This window comes from Condylura cristata, unplaced genomic scaffold (genome assembly GCF_000260355.1).
Source record: "Condylura cristata isolate star-nosed mole 26May11 unplaced genomic scaffold, ConCri1.0 scaffold00011, whole genome shotgun sequence".
Classification (NCBI taxonomy): Eukaryota; Metazoa; Chordata; class Mammalia; order Eulipotyphla; family Talpidae; genus Condylura; species Condylura cristata.
The window spans coordinates 19,406,930-19,421,019 of record NW_004567112.1 but is presented as its reverse complement, the minus strand read 5'-3'; the positions used below and the strand labels follow the sequence as shown (position 1 = coordinate 19,421,019).

General features: G+C 45.9%; 1 protein-coding gene across 2 annotated transcripts in view; it reads right to left on the bottom strand.

The window, feature by feature from the left end:
* The window catches only part of HPSE2 (heparanase 2 (inactive)), a 414,871-nt gene that overhangs the window by 94,992 nt on the left and 305,789 nt on the right, over positions 1-14,090 (bottom strand). For both annotated transcript variants that reach the window (XM_004680550.2, XM_004680551.2), the window contains 2 exons: positions 6,683-6,789; positions 2,649-2,763 (listed from right to left, as the gene is read on the bottom strand). In XM_004680550.2, coding sequence (XP_004680607.1) covers positions 2,649-2,763; positions 6,683-6,789 — 222 coding nt within the window. The remainder of the gene's footprint in view (positions 1-2,648; positions 2,764-6,682; positions 6,790-14,090) is intronic.

The window sequence follows — 14,090 nt, the reverse complement described above, 5'->3', positions numbered from 1 at the left end:
CAGGGGCAGCCGGCGAGGCCTGTGGGATGAGTGCCCTGGTCGAGGCGGGCACAGTCTTTCTAGGGGACACTCAGGACAGACTCTTCTAGTTACCAAGTTCTCTACTTACAAGGTGCAGAATTTATGAGCACAAAGAAAGATGAAGAGAAAGGCTGCTACTTTTCTAAGTGCTTTTGCATATGGCTTCTTAGAGCTTGAACTTTCCAGAAAGCCAGCTGCCTGGTTCATTTGAGCCTTTGTGTTAAATCAACAAAGTTCTGTGAGCCCTGCCACCACCAGCCACCAGGCCTCACTGGGAAGCCTTTGAAGCTACTCTCATTTGGGGGAGCAAAGTCCCTGGCACTGGTCTCTTTAACACAGGTGACCACAGGTGGCTGAGATGCCATCTCCGTTTGTCAAACTGGGAAAATCAAGCCCACCCAGGTACCCACAGACCATCTCATCCTAGGCTTTTCCCACCAGTTCCTCAAGACACTTGCTCCACTTTTAGTTTCAGTTCTGAAGCAAATATTGGCCTCTGACCATAGGACAGTCACCAAGGAACATACAGCAAGAAACAGTGCAACACAGTGAAAACAGGATTTAGCAAAAAGCTCAGAGTTCCAGCTGTCAGCATGTGTCCAATCTTGGATAAGTCACAGAATGACTTTTCTAGGGCCCTACTTTCTCCTTAGGGTCCGAGTTTCTCATCAGAGAAATTGTGACAAAGTGTATTTATCATGCGTATAGCTGAACTTTCCACGTCTCTGTATGCTGCACTCTGTCACAGGCTCAGGGACGCCGTCTTGCTGGTCCGTCCCAGTGGCCACCGTCAGGAATGGTCACTGCACACAGTCCATGCTCACAAGCACTGACGTGTGAGCTCTGACGAGGTGGAAATGGAGAAATGGAAGGGAAGGAGAAGGACAGAGTGGCCGGAGTAGTGTGCATGTGAGCGAAGTCTGCGAGTGAAGTATTCTCCGTGTTATTAGAGAGTTGTAGGTGACATCTGATGCATGAACTATACCAAGGAGATCTTTCTAGAATGGAAGCCAAGTCATGCTATTACCTGGCAAAGATTCCTCCCGTGGGCTTTCACACTCCTCACAGTACAAGGCACACTCCTTCCAGCTTACCCAGCCTTCGTGCTAGGACCCTGGTTTGCCTCAAGTCCACCACCTCTCCCTTCTCTGCAGGACCCACCACTCGGGTGCCATTGTTTGCTCATCCTCCCCGAGTCTGTTTCCATCTGGGAGCCCCTTCTCCTGGCAGGGCTGGCTCCCTCTTGTCATGGGCACTTGGCCGAAATGCCACCTTCCCAGAGAAGCCCCTCTGGCGCTGGGCCTTGACAAGGGCCCTCGCCAACCGCTTCAGTCTCTGTTATGCCAGTCCTTGTCTGTCTATCACCAGACTCCTCCCCACTGGTGGCCGTTAAGTCCTCATTTTTAGATGACATGACACTGCTAATGCTAACATGTCGCATGTGCACTCTTCATTATTATTTGTTTTATCTCAAGTTTATGAGCTCAAAGCAAACATACATCCTAAAGGTCAAACTGAAGTCTCCCTTCCTGCCCACTGTATACCAGGCTACATGTGCCCAGGCCCTGTGAAGAGACGCACCTGTGCCAGTTAGCTTGGTTCCTGTGACTGAACTGGAGTCATGGACAGCCAGTGATGTAATAATGACGCAGCACTCTAACCTGGAGGGATGCTTTTGAGGTCTGCAAATGGTGTTGGAGGCCTCCTGCCTCAGGGCTTGGGGTAAGGGTAAAGGGGACAGGTGAGGTGGACACAGGCGGGGGACAAAGGGCAGGAGACTCCCAGGTCCAGCGGGTGCGTGCACTGCCGAGTGGGGGCAGCAGTGACTGCAGGACGAGCAGGAGCAGGCACAGGGGCAGTTCTGGGGCTGACTCCACACCCCCTGCTCCCCAGCCCAGAGCAGTTCCGTCGAGTGGAACTAGATCCTTCTGCGAGCTACTGAGAAGTGTGTGACCTTTGGCCACAGACACCACGTCTACCCATCACACGGTAGAGGCTAACCTGTGTGATATTCTGTGATGTGCGGCTTTTCTAGACTAAGTGGGATTTCTTTGATTTATCAGTAAGGTCACAGGACAAACCCAGATCACTGCTCACCATTCTTCTCTTTCGCTTCCCTAGAGAAGGTGATGCTCTGGGCAAACCTGTGTCACGTCGAGATCAGCACTGAGCTGCAAAGTACGCTTCAGCCACTCTCCAAGAGACTGGTTCCTACTGTATCTGATCTTAGCCAACACTGTCCCATCTGCTTTCAACATGTTGCATTTGATGTTAACTAATGTCTCCTATTAGCATTAAAAGAAAACAATCTGGAAAAATTCACTCTCAAGCAGAGTTCAAACAGGCCGCAAGTAGATGTGGAATCTCAACTGCACAAGGCTCGTGAAAATAAGAGTAGTAAATAAATATAGTAGATGTAAATGTATACACGTGCATATGTATACATGTGTGTTGTGTGTGTGGAGAAGCTCAAAGTCTGTAAAATGGATCAAGAATGCATCTGTCTGATTTATAAAATTAACTGGTACGAGGAGAACATGTCTTGCAGTGCAGAACACGGCACAAGAAAAGGCACAAGGCACTGAATGACATGGAGAAAGAGTTGGGAAGCTTTGTCCCACACTTACTGGCAACGGGTTAAAGTTCTGGTCCACGAGGTGATTGTATCCGTGGTCAAAAAATGAGTGCCGGATCACAACATCAATGCCCTGGTTGGCCAGCATTCCTAAAGTGTTCAGCCACCTAAAAGGCAGGGGGGAAAGCAACATCAAATATATATATATATATATATATATATATATATATATATATATATATATACATATATTTAACTGGCATATAACAAGCTCCTCAGAGATTGGGTAAGAGTTAAACAGACCAATCCTCCCCCCCGCCCACCACCAAATCACCTAGTCCTTTAAAGGAGATTATTTTATGCACCTAATACACAGCTGGACAGCATTTTAGAGATGATCAAATTCAACCTTTTCATTACATAGGGAAAGAAACAAAGGTCCAGGGGAGTAAAAGATGAATTGTCCTTGGTCATTACAACATGTTGTTAATGCTTATCTTGTATTCCTAGAATATTAACAAATACAATGAACACCGGAGCTACTTGGCAATCTGATGTCACCCCTAGCTAGAGGACACACAACCTCAGGAACGACCTGGCTCGCCCATTACTCAGCCCCAGCCTCGCACTTTATCACTGCCCACCTACCTTTCACGTGAACCCCCCGCCCCCACCATGCCTGTGCAGGGGTGGTCCGGGGTTTGCCGTTCTTGTGTATCACTGCCAGCAGCAGATACAAAAGATTTTTCCTCTGCCATCACTAGCACACAGTCCGGTAGCGGCCCCGCCTTCCTCACAGCCGCTTTCCAGAGCGTGTAGTCCTTCAACTCTGCTGCCCTCCTGGCTCTTCCAGCACCCAGCGCTAACTCTGCACCCACTGCCTACACATTCAGTTCGCATATTCATTCATGAATTCATTTGTTTCTCTCTTTCTTTTCACATTCCTACTTTTGAAACACAGGGAGCCTCTAATTGTAATCATTTTGTGTAGGAAAATGACGTAGAGCTTTAGTCTTCTTGGTATAAAGGTTAAGGCCTTTTTCCGTTTTTTTTCTGAGCACATGTGTTAGTTTCATCATCACCTTCCCTCTCTTCTCACATCCTAAACTCCATTTCCCAGGCGCTAAACTATACAAAATTAGTCTTGGCTGCCCAACACACCATCCTTTACCTAAATCTTTATATGTGGTTTAACATCTGCTTAGAACTCCCTTCTTCTAACCTGCCTCACTTGGCAAATTTCTTCCCATCTGTTCATCCAGTGAAGTGTCATCTTCTAAACCCCACGGCCCTGGCCAACGGCAGCACCTTCCTCCTCTGAAGACCCCAGAATGCTTACTCACACCTCCTGCTAGCTTGCTGAATAATTATTACGTCTCTGCTTTCGCCTAATTGGTTACAAGATCATCAAGAATAGATTTGAAGTTTTAGCTCTGTGCCCCAAATGTCCAGAACAGTTTCTGGCACACTGTGGGTGCTCAATACTTCTGTTCAGCAGAAATTGATCTGGATAAAATCAGGTGACTCACCAATCTACCTACAGGGGCTAGATTATACATAGCTGTGATTTGCCAAATCTGAAACCACAGGAAGCTCCAAACCAGTGACTGACAGAATGATGTTTTTTCTTTAAAATACAGAATACTAGCTTTTATATTATGAATGGATATTATTAATATTCTCAAATCTTGTTCATACTTTTAATAATACTTTATCCTCAAACAAAACTTGCTGATATTGAAGTCTAACAAAACAAAGTAAAATGCAAGAACAAAAGTTTTAAAGTCAAAAAGAAAATCTTACAATAATGTATAGCAGAACTTCACTGTTGTTGAGATTGAGACGTGACCCAGGGGTTGAACATACTTTTGGAATATCCCATGGCTAAGCTACATGCCTTTGTCATTTCTTTCCCAATTTAGCAACCCTGTGAAGTCAGTGGTCCTTCAGCCACTGAAATGGTATAAAATGTTCTTTGGTAGAGCTGTAACATGAATTCTGGGCTTAAACTTCCTAAATCAGTGTTCTTTCAACACTGAAATAGCACAAATACAGCAGAGATTATAGTTGACATGTTTTTTAAAAAACAAATGCCATATTCACCTTTCTATCCCTATGCTTGTCGAGTGAATAAAGAAAATGATGCATCAGTACAGTCACGTGCTCTCCAGTGCCCTCGGCACAGTGAGGCTGCTGACAGGCCCTAGAGCAGACCCTGTCTGTGAGAGCTGAGCACAGGACAGTTCTCTGCTGGTTCCCAGGGTTCCCTGCTGGACTGACTGACAGCCTGGCTTCTCCCCCTTAGCTAGGGCTCACCTTGAAGCTGGTGGAGAGTGTATTTTTGAAAGGTTCCTAGCCACATGGAGATGGACGATCCAAGTCTCCCCAGGTATTAAATAACTGGACTCATTAGCTTCATCTGCATTCACCAGTATTGCAACGATAAAGCAATCTGCTTGACTGGCCTGATTTGTCCTTCACGAATGTACTGAAGGCACTGCCTTAATGGAGGCAAACTACATCTGCCTAATTGGTAACAGCTGTTAGTGTGAAACACCGCGCCAAGCACAGTGCCACAGTTCTTCTGAGGACCTTGCTTGGCCAAAAAGTCACAGGAGTAGACGAACGGGGAACGAGTTACCTGGTGAGTCTGTGGTCCCAGGGGTTTGTCCCACCGCAGGCCAGTCAGAGGCCTCTTATGCTCTGGCTTCAGCCATTCTCCAGATGATGGATGGTTTTCCCACTCCAAATATTTGTGGTACAGAGCCAGTGTTTTAAAAATACAAGTCAAATGGAGTCTCCCTCACCCTCCAGAACTGTCAATGTCTTTCCACTGAGTATAGAACAGGGTCTTATTTCCTCTGCCTGGTTTTCAAGGATGCCCATGACTTGGTGGTAAACCGCTCCCTAGTCTCAGCCCCTGCCCACCTGCTGCAGACAACAACCAAGACTGTTTTCACACTAATCATTTTCTCTTCTCTGAGCCTTTGCACATAATGTTTCTTCTAGTCTAGAACACTCCTGTCTACTGTTAACACCATTTCCCATCTATATAAAATGGAATAATTTTTCTATGTCCCACTCCAGTGCCACCCCCTCCATGAAATTTTCCCAGTCAGAGAAATTCCTGATTCCTTTGCATCCCAACAATCTCCTTTTGTGAACAGACGAAGAGAGAGAGAGAAAGTGTGTGAGACAGTGAGAGAGAGAGAGAAAGAGAGAGAGAGAGGGGAGGACTCTGGAGCAGACTGCCTGGGTTTGCATCCAAGCTCTGCTCCTAATAATTGCATCTATCTCAATTGTTATAAAATGACAGTAGGCCCTCCCTGGTGGTGCAGTGGGTTAAAGCACTGCACTGAGAAGCTAAAGCCACTTCCGCATGAGTTCGATCCCCACCTGCCCTGGAGGAGACCACATGGCGTGGCAGACCTCTCCTGACCCGCCCACTGCTCCCCTCAGCAGTGTACTTCGTTGATCTGCCTGTTCTGCTCCCCACTCTGTCTCTGGTGAAGCCTCTCACCGCCCCTGAGCCTCTGGCCTGTACCCCAGTTCTGTATGCACAAATAAATAAATCTTAAACAAAAAAATGACAGTATCCGTTTCACTGGCTATGAAATTGTTAAATATATAAGAGGCGCTCCAAACAGTACACTGTGCAGTTAATCACTACAGAGCTGAAATAATTATTTTTATGCACTTAACTCCTGCAGCTTTACTTCATCGCCTGTCTCTGCTCCTCCAGTCTTAAGCTTCTGAAGGGGAAGACTTCTCCTGTCTTGCTCTTACCTATTTCCCAGCACCCTGAGGAAGATCAGATGAGAAGATGCATGTAGAGTGTAATGTGTCTGGCACCACAGGCAGTAACGTTTCCTATCACAGTTATCTTGGCTCTTGTGTCTCCTATGACATCTTAGCATCTAGAGAAGTCCCTCCTTGCTGTTTGTTGAATGATGAAACAATTTACAAGCAAATGAAGAGCTTTCAATGGGAAACAAGCCCCCAGGCCTCTCCTCTGGGGAGAATAACAGACAGAGTCACAATTCCACTGTCCTTCCTAAACGGGGTGAAATTGAAAGTGTTACTCACAAGAATCCTGCAGCAAAGGAATCTGAGAGGTTATTTGTGCCTCCAGCTGTGGTGGTCACCACACCTTCAAGCCAAATCTTCTTTCCTGGGGTGTACGTATTAACCACCTGTTCATACAACAGAAGCAGAAAAGGATAATGAGGTTTCAAAAGCTGCTCGGAACAAGAAGCCACACCTATTCCAAGATTCCTCAGCTTCCCTATGTCTCGTTGCTGCTGCTTTTTATTTTCATGATGATGCCCCTGTGTGTGCACACACACTCACACTCACACACAGGCGTTGCACTGACATACATAGCCTCTCAAATGATTCCGTTTTCCCCTTGACTTGACCCAAATGATAAGTGCACCTTCCAGGACAAAAGCTGATGGCAACGCCCTTCACTGGAAAGTGTAAACCTTCCTATGTCTCCCCATCGCCAAGCAGACAGAAGCAAAATTTTCAAATACTCTGTGATGGCGCATCCATGGTGAGTGGCCCGTCTGCCTCAGGGGTCATGAGCCGTGACAGCGGGCAGGCATCAAGGTTTGCAGAAGCAGATTTTTTTTTTTTACGAATAGCCACTTTTTTCCATCCTTGCTGATATTTTGCAAATCTAGAGTCCCCTCCTCGAGCATGGCCACTGTGGTCCCCTATGCAGCCCACTGGGCTCTGGGACGGTATTGTTAGGTTACCATGCGTGTATGTACATCACACTCACAGCCTGAAAGGAGCTGCAGCAAGCAAAATCATAGGCTCACACGTGAAAGAGCCTACGCAGGAAGCGTCCTTAAGCAGGAGGCGGCCCTCCGCAGTTTTGAGGTGGCCTAGTCTCTGATCCACAAGAAGGAGACTGGACAAACTATCCAGACTGGGACTCCTGGAGAGTAATCTGGGTGACCCAGAAAGCACAGCCTGAGACCAAAGCTTGTCTGTGGGCAGCGCATTTGGGAAGCAACGACAGGGAGCAGGAGGAGGATCAGGGGACTGGAATAGGGTCAGCACAAGGCGCACTTGCTAGTGGGCGGCTCCTGCTGGCAACCTGCGCTTCACTCCTCGAGGACCGTGGTCAGGGCCTTATGAACTGCATCTGGGCACCGTTCCCACACACACAGGCGCAAACATTTCTCTCGGGTCCCAGGCTCCCGAGGCTCCCTGATTGGGAGCCTATGCTCCCTGCTCACTTCATGCAGGCTAAGTGCCAGGCAAGTTCCCTGCATCTCACACCTCTCTCCTCATGCCCTAGAGGAGCTCCGAGGGGCAAGTGAGAGGCAGAGTGACACCTGCATCTGCCTAGCTCCGACCTCCGCAGGCCAGAGGAGGAGTGAGACTGAGGGGTGCGAGGCCACCAAAGAGGTTAAGCTGTATGGGCCTGGTGGCCTGCCCAGTCCTCTCCTAGACACACAGACTGAGGCAGTCCGTCCCCGGGTTTCTCACTTTATTGGTGCTTGTGGCAGGGGTGGAGAAGTAAAATGTGTTGGATATACACCCAAAATTTTCAGCTGTTAGAGCAAGAAATTCAATGTAAATCCAGCAACAGGAATCGGCTTTAGTGACTTCACAGTGAATTTAAAAGTTAGAGAAACGAGATTTATGGCATAGTATTAATTTGGTAATTACGCCTTCGGATCCAGTAACACTACTAGCATGTCGAGATGTGTGTCTCTGCGACACTCATCAAGTGTAAAGAAGGCATGTGGTGGGGGGGGGGGAATGTGAGGGCGAGCGGGCTGGACGGCAAACACTGAAATAAAAGCGGGGCTGTTCACAAACTGATGCTAGTCGTTAGCTTGTAGTTGAGGAGCAGGGTTTTAATTTAATTCTCTGCACCTTAAGTACAAAACAAAACAAAACCAGAAGTCCATGTGGAGGGAGCATAGATGCCCAGACTTTCCTTTTCAGACCTTGGGAAGACTCGGCAACAATCATGTTCCTCCTTTCACCTCTTAGCAACAACCTCCGCCTCTCCCCCTTCTTCTAGAGAATTTGCATTTGTGACCTGTTTTAAAAGAAGGGTTGGCAAAATACTTGATCCTTTCAGGAATAAGGTTGTGAAAATATTTCACAAAATTTGAGATAGAAATAAAGATTGTAAGAATGGAAGAAACACCATGAGAATTAATAGGGGGGACAAATTCCATTGTTCACTGCCCTTGGAAAAAAGAAAAGCCACAGGTCCTCTCACCTTCTCTAGTCTGCCCAGAGTGCTCAAACCAAAGGGAAGCTGGAAATAGTACAAATAAGAAAGTGAGAAAATGCCTTACATGATCAGAAGACAGAGCTGTAAAATCAAAGAACTATATCCATGATACCCCTTAAAATACAACACTAGAAAAAAATCTGTGCTTTTGGTGAGTTTATACTTCCTATTATATGATTCCATATATATGAAGTGTCCAGAATGGACAAGTCTATTGAGAAAGAAAGTAAATTAATGGTCTTCTAATGTTGGAGATGGGAGTGGGGGAAAAGTTGGGGAAAGACTATAAATATGTATGGGATTTCTTTTGGGGGTGATGAACATGTTCTAAAATTAAACAGTGGTGATAGTTTCACACTTCTGTGAATATACTATAAATCACAAACTTGCACTCATTTAAAGGCTGAGTCTCATGGTATATGAATGGTATCTCAACTGTGTATGTGTGTGTGTGTGTACATTAGCAACAAGAGCAAATTCAAAGCAGGCAGATAACTAAAAATAAAAAAAGAGGAATCAATGTGTGTTCTTCTACACATGAGCTGTGAGACTTTTTGACTACCTTGGATTTCAATTACTTCATCAACATATGAAGCTAAATTTTCAAAAATGAACTCTACGTTTTTTCCAAATACACAATGTTATAATGCATGAGTAATCTGTGATACTAATCCAGGCCACCTTGGCATGCCCAACTCACGTAGCACTGTGTATGATATGGTTATGTTTTCAAAGAGGGCACAAAGTCTGGCTCCTTTACATGAGGACCTGATTGCAGAAAATAACTGGACTTATAAAATACTGGGTGCACAGGACTCTGCTAAGTACACAGACACTGTAAATTCATCAGAATTTACTCCTCTGACTTATAGGGAAACTTTGGCAAGAAACAAGTGTGAGGCAGCACTTAATAGTGGTTAGAGGTATGGACTCGGCCTGTGTTTGAAGCCTGGTTCGACCATTACTAGCTTGACTCTGTGTGTGTGGTACATGACCTTGACTGTGTTATGCTGTTACCTTTTTGTGCCATATTTCCCTCAGTTGTAAAGTCAGTATAATAATAAATCTACCTCAGTGCATTTAATGATATTTTAATTGCCTAATATTTGTAAAGTGCTTGGAAAAGTGTCTGCCATATGGTAAGCTCTTAAAGTGTAGATCAAATGTTACCTAGACTCTCCTTGTGTAGCTCTTGAGGTTGGGTTTGTATCAAACAATAGAGGTGTTTGCTTTTCTTTCAGACACAACCATTGTAGTGGTAAGTAACAGTGCAGATATGCTAAGAAGCCAGGAAAGGCCAATGAAATTTAAAATGCATATAGGTGATTCGTATTAACATAATTAGCAATCAGAGTTTCCTTATCCACTCGCAGCACAGGAGCAATTCTTGTCCTTTCCTAGAGGAGCAATTCCAATGAAAACACAGTGAGGTAAGTTCCGATACAAAACCTAATTCGGTTATACGTGAAATATTCTGGGGGTGGGGGTGGGGTGGAGGGAGATTCTTGAAAAAAATACCTCTCAACACTCAACAAAGATTTTCTGAGTATTTAGTATTTATTGTTCGGGACATGCTGAGAAGCTTGATGAACTGTTGGGTGAACCAAGACCTAGAAGACCCTCGATGATGATAGAGTCGAGGCAGTCACTGAGGTAGGGTGCTGGGAGGGGCTGGGTGCTGGGTGGGGCTGGGAGGGAAATCAGACCAATCAGACAAATCAGACAGGGCAGAAGGGAGAGGGGGAAAGGACTAGGGAAAGCAGAGGCAACCAGCTGCAAAGTTCCAGTAAAAGTGAAAGTAAGGAACTAAGGCTATAGGTCACCACTGTGGTTTACTGGGTAAATATGATTCTCCCTGTGCCGGAAGAGAGAAAATTAGATGCCTGGAGAGAACCAGGGTACCACTCCTGGTGAGAAATGATGTGCCAATGAAGGTTATTTTAAGGAACACACAGTCTGGGGAGGGAGAAGCACAGATATTGCGATTACTGCAGTGAGCGTGGAGGGAAGCTGGGAGTGACGCCCTTTCAGGGGCCCTGTGTCCTAGAGACGCCAGCCCGTGGGCCCATGCAGACAGCGGGCTTCGAGGAACCCACAGAGCTGCTCAGCAAGGGGTTGGTGGCTGCTCAGGATCCCTGGGGCTGCTGCCGGCAGGGGGTGAGGGGACCCCCTTCCAGCTTCCTACCCTGGCATTGCAAAGATTGAGGCCATAACTGTTTCATGTGGCTATGCTGAGGGAGGGGAGGAGGGGAGAAAGAGCAGACAGAGAGAGGTTAGGAAAATTAGCACTGACTTCTTTTTAAGTTTTCTCTATCACTTTGATTTTTTTTCCCCCCAGAGGAAAAGCAGTAAAAATAGGAAAGGAACTATTTGTGTGGCACATTTTCAAGCCTGGGCTTCCTTTCGCTGCTTCTCCGAAACTGTGATCCAAGACTTTGAAAAGGACTCCTGAGAGCCTGGTTCAAGCACTGGCTGTGTACGAGATGGTAGCAGCAGACATGTTGTTTATGGTTATCCAAGCCCAACACCTTGCTTAATGAGAAAGGAAGCAATAAAACAGAAATAGTGGACAGGCCAGCTGGACTAATCAGTCCTGGCAGGAGGCCACCTTCCTAAGGAAGCTGGAGTCCATTAATTCCAGCATCTCATCTACTTGGAAACCAACCTTTCCGAGGACTTCAGGAAGAGCAACGGCTCTTTAAGGAACCAGAGCTGGTCTCCTCTATTGCTGGTGAGAAGGAGGTGAACGCTTCCAGAAGCTTCTTAAACCTTACCGAAGCAGAAAGGTCTTCTTGGGGAGGCCTATGCCACTTTGTTCTTATGTTACAAGAAACCCGGGGGACAGAGCAGTAACATTCCTATGTTTTTTTCATCCTTCTGGTGCATTTTTGACTCTGGTTTACCTGCTCTATTGAGAGGACAGGCTCTTTATGTTCTGCCCTCCCCTCTCTCTCTGCCCATTCCTGACTGCTGGATCTTCTCCGTGTTCCCGGGTCTTTCTGCTCTAATCTCTCCTTCCTCTCTGCCACTCCTTATTTCTACAAGTCCCTCCCCAGCTTCAGCAAACACCCCGGGTCCTCCTTCCCAGCAGAATTCCTCTCTCATGCTCACAGACAGGTGTGTGTGATCAGGTGCGAGATGGCACCAGAAACAAGTACCTTGTTTCTGATAATATTGAAAGAAGTGATCTGGGGAATTATTTACATAAAAATAAAAAGCGTTAATTCAAAGTTGCCACAATAACATGCAACTTGCCTCCACTAGGAAATGTTTCCTTAACTAGGGCAAAGCTAAACACACCCAGCAACTGCACAGGCTCTGTAGTCTAGTTTAACCCTTTGTTCATGGGACTAGTCAGGCGTTGGGGAATGGAAGTGACAGCCGGTGACCCACAGTATATGACACCAAACACTTTCTTTAAATTGTTTTTAGCCACAACTTAGCTGCCCTTTTTTGCACCCCCCTGACAAGATCTGTAGTTAACCACACATAACAGACTCACTGTTTTCCAATTTCATGATGTTCTTTCAGATTTTTACGGATCTTTTCTCTGACCCACTCCTCACCCACATGGTCTGGTATTTTCTTTGTGGTTTACTTCCCAGTTACCTCCTGCAAAACTTTCCTCAAGCCTTCAGAAACTGTGTTATTCTGTTATCTGGGCTCCAGATTCTTTGACTTAACCTGAAATCTTGACCTTATTATAGTGAGATGTGATTTCTATTTGCCTATTTGTTTTCTTTGTAAAACTATGAACAGCTTGAGAAACTATATTTTTTCCTCTTTTGCATGCCCTAGAGAATGTTTGCTAATTGTCTGCTTATTCAATACCTGTGAAATAGGACAATGAAATAACTTACTTGTTAATAAATGAGAGATAATATTTGATCAAAGAAAATTCTGAGTTTCAGGGAAGATGACTAATAACCTCAGAACTATAAGAACAAACACCAACTTCTCACAGGCCCAGTGCACGGCTTTGCCCACCTTCTAATTGAATTTTCCCATTTGATGAGACCTATAAGCTTCTGAACGACTAAACTGCCTCTATATTTAATATGTCCTTCTTAGGTTAGACAGGCAGGGTTATTCTGAGCTCAGCCATTCCAATATCTCATCACATTCTCTCTGATTTATTTCTTATGTCTAATGTACTTCCTGTCAGTTTCATTAATTTTTTTCTGTATAATTTCTTTTTATCATCTCTTTGTTCCGGAGTGCTATATTTGCCCATTTTCTTTTGGTATCAGATCAATTTTTAATTTGTGGCTTCTGTTTCTGTGACGTTTTTAGGATTTAAAATTGCATTCTCTGTTCTTGTTATCTCAAACCACAAAAAAGCAATTGAATGTCATTCCAACACAACAAAATTAAAATAAGAACATACACCAAAAAACGATAAAGCCGCTGGACAGGCAAAGAAACGACGAGCATATGCGGGAAAAGATGGAAGACTGTGTTCCGGGGTCCCAAAGCCAAGGCTGTGGTCAGGGATCAATGCTGCAGGGCCGAGCAGCAGCCACCTGCCCGAGTCACCCCTCTCCCCCTGCCCTGGTGCTGCTCTGTGACTGAGCAGCTCCTCTGTGCCCCTCACCGTCCCCCCACAGGCCAAGTCACAGTTACAGGTCCACCAGCCTCAGAGGGCATTTCCCCTGACTCAACACAGATTTTGTCACTCTTCCACTTCCATGCTGAAATTCGCCCGGAATTGCCTCTCTCTCCTTGAAAAGCTTTTGTGCCAAAGAAAAGTCTTGGAGGGCCCCTCCAGTGGGCGCCCTTCACTCGTGGCTCTCTGGCATGGCCAGGACCTTGCTACACACCAGACACAGCCTGTGCACAGAAGACACATGGTTGGAGTGCAGGCTGCTCCGGAGGGCACGTCCACTTCTACTGGCAGCTCAACAGCTGACAGATGGCGCCAACTTTCGTTCAGTCCTCGCTTCTGAGACAACACCCAAGATTATATGAACAGACTATAGGGCCAATCGATGTTCTTTCGTCAGGAACATTCATTGTTCTTCTAAAGGCCTTCCTAATATTACATGGCTCATAAGCACAGGAGAGGTACTCATGAGTGTATTGGATAAGAGTATGGGCCCTCACTGGTTGCACAACTGGTTAAAGTGCAGCACTAAGAAGCTATCGAAGCCACTGCAACACAAGTTCAATCCCTGGCCAGGAGGTGACCCACATGGCACAGCACACTTCTCCTGACCTGCCCGCTGCTCC